This window comes from Musa acuminata, chromosome BXJ1-5, assembly GCF_036884655.1.
Source record: "Musa acuminata AAA Group cultivar baxijiao chromosome BXJ1-5, Cavendish_Baxijiao_AAA, whole genome shotgun sequence".
Taxonomy (NCBI): Eukaryota; Viridiplantae; Streptophyta; class Magnoliopsida; order Zingiberales; family Musaceae; genus Musa; species Musa acuminata.
Window position 1 is genome coordinate 31215001 of NC_088331.1, and position 9897 is coordinate 31224897.

The 9897-nt window shown below is 38.5% G+C and overlaps 1 protein-coding gene across 3 annotated transcripts; it reads right to left on the reverse strand.

The window, feature by feature from the left end:
* Positions 1-2676: 2676 nt before the first annotated feature.
* LOC135583957 (TOM1-like protein 4) lies at positions 2677-9412 on the reverse strand. Of its 3 annotated transcripts, none has more exons than XM_065183608.1 (10): positions 9296-9412; positions 8671-8788; positions 7702-7780; positions 6804-6902; positions 6586-6699; positions 5744-5889; positions 5468-5549; positions 4597-4682; positions 4320-4508; positions 2677-3539 (listed from the first exon to the last, which is right to left on the reverse strand). In XM_065183608.1, the coding sequence occupies exons 1-10, from the start codon at positions 9390-9392 to the stop codon at positions 2894-2896; spliced, it is 1656 nt and encodes a 551-aa protein (XP_065039680.1). In that variant the 5' UTR covers positions 9393-9412; the 3' UTR covers positions 2677-2893. The 3 variants fall into 3 exon arrangements, with proteins under 3 accessions (XP_065039680.1, XP_065039682.1, XP_065039681.1); XM_065183610.1 differs by lacking the exon at positions 9296-9412 and adding an exon at positions 9058-9289; XM_065183609.1 differs by lacking the exon at positions 6804-6902.
* Positions 9413-9897: the final 485 nt, after the last annotated feature.

The window sequence follows — 9897 nt, forward strand, 5'->3', positions numbered from 1 at the left end:
TTACAACTCAAAACTTGAAGAACAGAGGGAGGAGAACTTTAGGCCTTAACCACAATTTTGAGCTCTAAGAATCACAGAAAAGATCAAGATTTCGGTGTAGGTCTATCTTGCATCTGTGCTGAATGGGTGGGGTATTTATAGGCCCCAACCCCGTTCAAATTTGGAGCTCAAAACGATCAAATCCCGGAATTCCGGGATCAGGCGGTTGCACCTCCTGACTGGAGCAGTTGCACCGCCTAGCAGAGCTCGAAGACTGAGCCCAAGCGGTTGCACCTCTCTGTCAGGGGCGGTTGCACCGCCTGAGTCTGGCTCGGAGACTAAGCCCCAAGCGGTGCCACCTCCTGACTGAGGCGGTTGCACCTCTCTGCCAGAGCTCGAAGACCGAGCTCAGGCGGTTGCACCGCTTGACTGGAGAGGTTGCACCGCTTGGCAGAGCTCGAAACTTGAGCTCTGGCGGTGCTACCTCCTGACAGAGGAGGTTGCACCGCCTAGTCTCGCTCGGAGACTGAGCCCTGGGCGGTTGCACCTCTTGGCTGGGGCGGTTGCACCACCCAGTCTCGCTGGGAGACATAGCCTGGGCGGTGCCACCTCCAACCCTGGCGGTGCCACCTCTTTTACTATTTCAGCTCACTTGGTTTGGCTCCAAACTTAGCCCAAACCAGTCCGAACTTGAGCCTAATTGGCCCCTACTTGGGTTATAGAATTAACACATAATCCTAACCCTAATTAACGTGCTAACTATGAATTTAAAGACATTTTCTAAGCTATTACAAAGTTCGCAAGTCAAGACTTCTTCTGGCGAGCTTCCGGCAAACTTTCGGCGGTCTTCCGATGAACTCTCGGAAACCATTCTGCGGACTCCCGGCAAGCTCCTAGACTTCACGATTTGATCTTAGCGAGTTCCAACGAGCTTCTTCGGCAAGCTCCGATCTTTCTCGGCGAGCTCCGCGAACTTCCAACGAACCTTCCGGCGAGCTTCCGAAAAACCCTTCGGCAAGCTCCCAACTCATTCTTGGCTAGTTCCGGTAGCATTCCCGACGAACCTTCGGACTTCCGTCGAACTCTCAAACTCACAACAAATCCTTCGCGCTTGACTCCGACACTTTGTTTCGCTTTATCTCTTCATCATTATCATAGTTAATCCTGCACAATTAAAACAAAACTTCGATCGAGACAATTAATCCTAAGCAATTAACCAAGTTGTCTGGCATGTCATTGGTCCCTCGACGCTTCGTCCGATTCTTCGGCGCATCGTCCTCGTCTGCAGCCTATTGCCCAATCGGCCAGTTGACTCCACAACTCCGATATCCTTGGCACAATACCCGCTCTTCTTGGCCCGATGCCCGAGTCCACGACCCGAAGCCTTCTGTCGATACGTCGACCGATCCACCGGCCCGACGTCCAATCTTCTAACATGTTCCTCCGGCACAACATGATGTTCCTGCTTTAATTGTCTCATCTTGATCGAAGCACCCCGCGTCACTCAAAACGCATATTAAATCATAAACATATATCAAGTAGTTTCATCATCAAAATACGAGATTCAACACTGTGTAGTGTCTTCGCACCCTTTGTTGGTGTGGTCTACTCGCACCGCCTCCTCATTGACCATGAGCAAATAAAGAGGGGGAGACGGTTAGTCCTCGTTTGTAGCCTCCATCGCTAGTCGTGGAGGCTACACCTTCATTACAAGTTTAGCAACATTTGGCGAGGGTCATTATGCCACCGTAGGTAGTCAGGTACGATGGAGAAGAGTTACCGACGAGGTGGAGGTGCGACTAGTGGCTAGGCGGAGGGCAATGGCCAACAGGATGATCATTTTGAAAAAATAATCATTCTTTTGAAAATTTTCAAACTTGGCAAGAAAATCTTAAATTTATAGGTTTTTTTAAAGAATTCACCTTAAATATTCTCCATATTCTCACCATCATAATAAACTTTAGGGTATTAATTTAATATAATAGTCAACAAATGATGATTATATATATGATTGTGTGTGTGTGTGGATCAAGCTAGCTTTATGAACATCAACCTCGAGTTAGAAGCTTGTTATTAAGTGTCCATTTAGCACAGTGAATAATCACCAAAGTGCACTTCCATTAATTATATTTGACTCAAAACTTTTTTCTGTTTGATTTACCTAATGCGAATTGGAATTCTGAAAAATATATTTCTAATATTATATTAAGAGTATGAGCAGTAAACATTAACAAGTAGATTCAGAGTCCAAGTAGATACCTTTTCAATAAACAAACAAGGAAGTCAAGTTCTACGTCAAATGTCCAAAAGTCTTCTTGGGTGCCTGTTTCCACTTTAGTTGAAATAGACAGATCATTAATTAACCAATAACTACCAATCACTGTTTGGATCAAACCAACAAAGAGTTTTCAGAGTTGTAGCAGAGAACAAATACCAGTTTTTTACATTGGGCTCACTAAATCTCCGGAAGACCTAAATCCTCAACCCAGCACTTCAATGTCTCCAGAAATCAAGAATGAATCAATTGTACGTTTAACAGATATTTGTTCTTAATATCTCTCACTACATAAACTCATGACAAAAGGAATATGAGTTACATTTGGAGAAAATGTCCAGTTAGTCCATCACAAAATCATGCATAAATGACTAGCAATGGCACATGAATCTTTCTTGCAACTAATCAAATGAAGACCTTGATGGCATAAGTCACAATGTATAAACGAAGCAATATCTCTTCTAACATCGGATAACAAGTTTACTCTCCTCATCATATACACCACAGAATAACCAAACCAACTAAGAATCAAACACATAAATGTCTCCCGTTATTTTACTACAACTATGCCCTCCCCTAGCCTGATAAAAAGATTATAAACAACACAATGAAATGCACAAGACCTGACTGAGAAACCACTTAGCGTGTTCTATGACTGTTGGATGGTTTGGTTGGTGAAGATGATTTGGCCTTTGCAAAGTCAAACAAATCTTTGAAGAGTGCATCCTCAGGTTTCATTTGTCTGGTTGATGGTGACACGTTCTGCCCTTCCAAATGTTGTTGATCATGTTTTGGGCCCAAACTAGTATTTTCTTGATTAGAATAGAGGCTCCGGTTTTGATCTAACGATCCATTGAAAGATACACCAGAGTCACCACCAGATAAGCCATGCTTCTGCTGCTCAAAGAACTGCTGTCTTTGGCCATATTTTGATGGGGGAGGTGGTAATAAACAAGAAGGCTGATGTTCCCGAGGAACCTTTGGAAGTTGGTCTGTGCTGAATTTTGCTGCTTGAATAGGTTCATCATACCTGGGCAGTTCATCAGACTCCAAAGATGGAGCTGAAGCAGAAGGGATGACAGGTGATAAAGTAGCAGGTGGCACAGGTGGGTCAGCAGGAGCATCCAGTGCTTGTTCTGATCTGAAAACATCACCACTTGAATAGTTTACTCTGCTTGCGTCTGTGCTGATTGGCTTTGATGGCTGGGGTGGAGGAAGAAAAGGGCTTCGACTTTTGGCGGTAGAAGCTTTCCGACCATGTGCTGTTGCATTATCTCTTGAAGTCCTGGTGCAATGTCCAAAGATATTATGATCTGGTTAGTCATGCATATCCAGTTAAAGCAGATTTGCCAAGCAGGAATACAATTTTATAATAAATCATAGGCTACTATTTGTAAAATGGCACCCAATGTATCTGCTTATTTCAATAAAGAAGGATAGACCAATGCATGAGGCATTGGCTAATCCAGAGTCTGGAAGGATTAAAATGTAGTCTTACCGATGCAAACATGACCCAACCCTGATCACCCAAGTTGCAGATAAGAATACGGTAGTGAAAAGGTGTGCTCTCTTTGTTGATAAAAAATATCTAATATTTACCTAAAATAAACATGAAACAGAAAAAACAATGGTCACAGACCATGAACTATCAATTCTAATTCAGCACAGAAGCTTGGAAAAAGTTGGGCCACCGTCTGAAAGTTGTATCATATGGTCAATCATATTTTGCATATCTGGAGAGAAGAGTATGTAGTGTATTTTCACCTCATGACATGTTTGAATATTGTACTTTAGTGACATTTTATGGTAGTCAACTATTTGTTACTGTTGCATACATAGTTGCCAATAGTTTTAAGAGGCTGAAAAATATTCCATTTTTGTTGCTACTCCACAACATGCTTATATAATTCCTAAAGACGAGACAAACCAACATTGTATATGGTAAGAGCAATTAGTGCAATAAACTTATTAACTTCTAAAACATTGGTTTTTTTTTTACAGCTTACAAAAATCTAAATTCAGAAAAGATAAGCAAAAGAAGGGAATGGACTCTCATGTACAGTACCTGAGAGATAGCTCGGAGAAATCATCCTCAAGCTGATCAGCCTCATAGATTACATTAACAAGAGGTACAGGTGAAGCAACTGGGGCCCTGACACTTGGAGCAGTTCCCTTCGACATATTATCATGTCGTTCAAGTACAAGCTGAATGTCATCATTCACTGCCAGACCTTGAAAAAGCAGCTCTTCATCCCTATAATATTAAAGAAACATGAGTAAAGAATCAGTATATAAAATCTTGACTCAATGATGCTTCACTGCATACCAAAAATTGATCATACCCAGTACTATTCACGAGAAGCATGACATGCTTTTTATAAGAATGGCACTGTTCAACAAGGTCAACAATAACTTCTTGTCTTAAGTCCTGTCATACGAAGCACAATTAGCTATGATATGATAGAAGAAGTTTGATTCAAAGGGTTGTTGGCCTGTGATACCTGACTTCTGCGGTAACTTTTAAACAAAGGCAGAGTAAGTTGTCATGAGTACAATACAAGGCACTTCCAATCTACAACTTATTCAAACCTATCTATAATGTGTTATGAGCATCAGACATCTTCCTCATGTGATACTTTAAGAGCCAGGACTGATGCAGCACATAAATAGCAAGTTAAAAATAAGAAACAAAGCAAGCAATTAGAATTGCTTGAATTGCTATTGATGAATTGGCTTTTAAACTGCCTAAACCATTTGCAAGTCGTTGAATCCACAGCCATTCAAAATAATAAAGAGTTCTTGCCAAGATCATAGGAGTCTATTTCCAGAAATTCTCTGCCTGATGGATTCACGCAACATTACCAACTCCGTAAGTTCCCATAATGTCAATCAACACAGTGAGATACCATAAGCATCTACCACTCATTTGTCTCAGCATTTTCTTTTCAAATATTCATGACAACACAGTATGCCTCTTATTATTAAAGGTGAGACCATATTGTCTCTTATCATTAAAGGTGTGGCTTAATAGGAGGCCCTATATTATTCTAAATGAATAAATAGAACCAAGTTCCATAATTCTCAGGCTAATAAGTAGGAGGGAGTAATATCATCTCATAATTTGAACAAACATGAGACGGTTCAGTTGAGAGTATAAAAGATGTTTATATTGATCCTGAAATAATTTTCCGAAAAGCAATAAGTCAGTCCTACCTCTGGGTTCTTGGGATCCAATGCATTGAGCATCTCAGATAACACATCTGCTATTCCTCGAGCATTCTGGAGATCTTGCAAGCTGCATCAAGATCATCGGTTGCTACTAAAATGTGATTTTTACCAAAATACAACGAACTACGAAGAAGAAAAAAGAATAGCAACTACATATCAAGGTAAAAACATCAGCACTATAGCTACAACAATGCATGGAGGTTAAAACAGATAAAATTATTATTATTTGCATATGTAATAGATAAATCAAAAGCATGTAACCTGAAAGCAGAAACATCAGATTGAAGTGAAGATTCTAAAGCCATGTTTTCATATACTGATGTAGCAGGTTGATGTGGTACTGGGTGCGTTTGAGTAAAAATTGCTGCAGTGTTTTCTGTACGAGGTGGGAACTCAACTCCCATGGCCTGCCCACACAAAAGTACAGAATTATTCCAAAATCATTCTTTGATGAGACGCTAACTGCAGCTGTACATATGCAAGAAGCAAACACAAGATACACAAATCATACATAACACCAATATTTGCTAGAAAATGCATCCTCAGAACAAATTAAGAACAAAGAAATAACATGCTTCTGATTCTTAGAAAAAATAATACAGGCAAAAATGCTCATTTTTATGGCAAAAAACTAAGATACACAGAGCATGTGAATTTACAGACCTATTTACGTATATTTTAATTTTTTGCATCTTAGACAAGCACTGGAACTTGTATCATTGCATATAGATAAATAACACATCAACATGATGTCATGTAAGTGTTGTGGGCAAAATATAAATAAAGAAAACTGAAAAATTGTGATTATAATTGTTCCCTGATATTTTATTATACAAAGATAACAATCAGATATCACAATTTTGCCATCAAGAGAATTCAGAGCCTAAAAGTTATTAAAGTTCACTTGAAAGTTTCACCTGTAACTAAAAATTAATTCCATGAACTACCAAAGAAAAATAAACTAAAGAAAAGAAAAATTGCCATAAGAAACATAAACTAGAACAAATCACAGAACAATCATGAAGAACCTCAGGAACAATACACTGCCACAATAACTAGAACAACGATGAAGATAACCAGATGCAGGGAAAAAAAATGCATACCCTAAGTTCTTGGTATGCAGCATGATATTGGGTATATTTTCCTCCTGCTCCTCCAAAAGCTTCCTTCCATGTATCTATCAGCACTAATATCTTCTCTCTTACATTTAAATCTGGCTGAAAATACGATTCAAGAACAGGTGTCACACGATGATAACAAAGAACAAATATAAATATATCAAACACAATTGATAAGGTGTGTTATGAGAAGTGACACTTACTTTCTTCTTCACTATTTTAACCATTTCATGTAAAATATCCCGCTTGACAATTTGCTGGTGAACATTGTCTCCACAATTTTTGCTTAGGGTTTCTAGCACCTAGTTTGAATTTTCCAGAACATAATATTATCATTGCAGACATACAAAACTAGCTAAAAGATAGATTTGTGAACTTTCTATGAGAAAACCAGCTAATAGTGGTATTTCGTAGAGTTTTGTTTACCACAAATGTCTAATTAATTGTTTGGGAAGCATGCCAAAATACCATGGACAACATTTATTTATATAAGCTTCATAATCTGTTTTACCATCTGTTCTTAGATGGATTAAACCATTGCATACAACAGAACATTTCTGGATAGACTTACTAGAGAAAAAAAAATGTTGACAATGTAGATAAGTTTCATATTTATATATATAATAACTAACAGCATTTAATCTTCCATGATGCAAATGTTGGTCTAAACTGTTTTCTGTAGATAACAACAGTCACAGTACCCTAGAGTATAGACAAAAAACTTGAGAAGCACTTGGGCCCTGTCATTCCATTGAAAGCAAATGAAGAAGAAAAATATTGATGCATTACTTATAAAGAAGACCAATATATTAGAAACAGAGAATTCGTTTTATCTCCAAAGAAGAAAATCATGTTAGCAAGTCATGGAATACCTAAAACATTATAACAGCACCTATAAGTTAATCTTTTCTAATGGTGTTTAGCCACATTTTTTTTAAATGATTAATGTTTTCTGTGAACAACATTCACATTTATATATACAAAGAGGTTTTCCTATTATTTTCGGTTTTTCAGTTTGTTTGGTTGATTCATGAAAAGCCTAAATTGATATGATAAAAATCATATATAACTTTAATTGGAGGAGAAACAGTATGTACTTACAAAAAGTGCCAGAAGTTGGATTTTAGGGTTCTTGCTTCCGAGGCGCTTCTTCAGTATTTTGAGTGCATCCATGCCCTGTCTGTTCATCAGAAAATAATTCATATAGAAAGCCTCCAATAAAGGACAACAGTAGTTTCTTTACTAGATGAACCAGATAACACTAACAGAATGATGACAATAGAACACATTGACATCAAAATTTTTCTAGCAAATTGGTTAAGCAGATAATGATTACCCTGTCAAACAGACAACTCACATTTCGGAAATAATCAGTGCCTCAATATTTGCATCTATGTAACAGTGAATATGATGATAAGGATATAGTCTTTCAAGATGAAAAATACCTTCAACAACTAGTTGAGACGCTAGAGTTACATCCTTAAGGAAAATAAAGTAGAATCTAGAATTTTGTTCTCGATGTATAAATTAGTGTTTAGTAGAATGTCAAGCGGCAAAGAGACACGTGCCTTTGTTGCTGCTCAAGGTGCACAATTTAAAGGGGATGCAACTTTAACAGAAATATATAGTCAAGTCTAGATTTGAAATAAGGTCGATGCATATTTTGTTAGAGATTGACTGCTTAGACGACAGCTATAACAAACAAACAGTTTATGAAAGACAAGGACGGGTCCATAAACTAATGCATTCAGCCTTCAATTACTTAGCCTGGCAAACAATCCCACATGCATAATAAAATGCTTGGTTATTCATAACATCTCCGGTAAATTCACAAGAGTGTCTTTGGACTTGTCGGAGCATACACATTGGGAGGAAAGAGGTGGGAGTCATGCTCAGGGTTCTATCCTTTAAGGTCACCAAAAAAGGAAAGAACAAGTAATTTTAACAAATTGCTCGTCCGTCTGATATATTACTCGGGACGAATATTCAAACTTTAAGCCCAAAAAAGAAACTTAAAACTAGATTTCTTAAAAGCACAACCACGAGGCAAGAACAAACCAAGAACCCTACCCAGGATCCATATTGATAATGTCGCACAACTCCATGTTGATCGCCCAGTCTGGACCGATCAACGCATCGCTCGTCGCCCGATCCGCAAACGCCGCAGCGGTAGCCATCGCAAACCGACCTGCAAATAGAACCAGGCAATCAATAGCCTAAACATCAAACCAACCCCAAATCAAAATCTAACACCCAAAAACCTCTCCCAGAACCCTCAAAATCATATTTTTCCCTAAAAACACAAATTTTCCGTTTAAAAAGGAAACACCAGATCGAATCAGCACCAAAAACCAGCGGAAAACCCAGAGATTCCCGGCATTCGGGGGGTCATCGGATCTTGAATACAGAAATCTTTTGAAGAAACAGAAAGGAGGATATCAAAGCTCAATGGTTTACCTCTACCGCAAAGAAAGAGAGGGAGAGAGGGGCAAAGACTTTCCTTGTCTCTTGTTGGATTCTTATCTTAGGGAGGACGAAAGAATTATGGACAGAGAAGGCAATGAGTCGTCGGGTTGGAGGCCGTTCGAAGAAATGCGAGAGAGAGAGAGAGAGAGAGAGAACGACGGAGAGGATGGCAGCGGAGATGGGCGGACATTGACTTCAATTCCTATGCGTGTTCTTCTGTTTCTCCTACCAGTCTTTGTGGTTACAGCAGTAGTTGTCAATGGATCCAACACCACACAAGAGCGGCCAAAAGGAGGAGGGCTGGTTTGAGCGACAAGTAGAGCCATCAACAAGCCTTCATAGGCTAAGTTTTAGGGTTTGCTAAGCCTCATTTAGATTTGATGTTGAAGTTTAATTCCCTCACGTCAACTCGGAGACGAAGAGGTTGTGATTGGAACGCGATTTCACCAGTATTTTAATATTTACGAGATGTTAATATAACTAAAAATGTAATTAATATATTTTTTAAAATGTACTTTTTTTTATTTATTGATTATCAAACATTTAAAGCATTTTACAACTATATATATTCACCCAAATCTTCTTTTTTTTTTTCCAAATGCACATGAAAAATGTAAATATGATGTCTAAAATTTTAAGTAATAAACCCTATTTAGAATCAAATAAATAAATTATATTTTTCATTTAATTCAAATAAATGAATCAAACAACATGGTTTCATTCATTAAAAAATGACTGACTGGTTGATTTTATGGATACGCTCAAAATTTTGACTGACTGGTTGATTTCAAGTCTCATTCAGTCAACATTTCATCCTTCATGGTCATATAT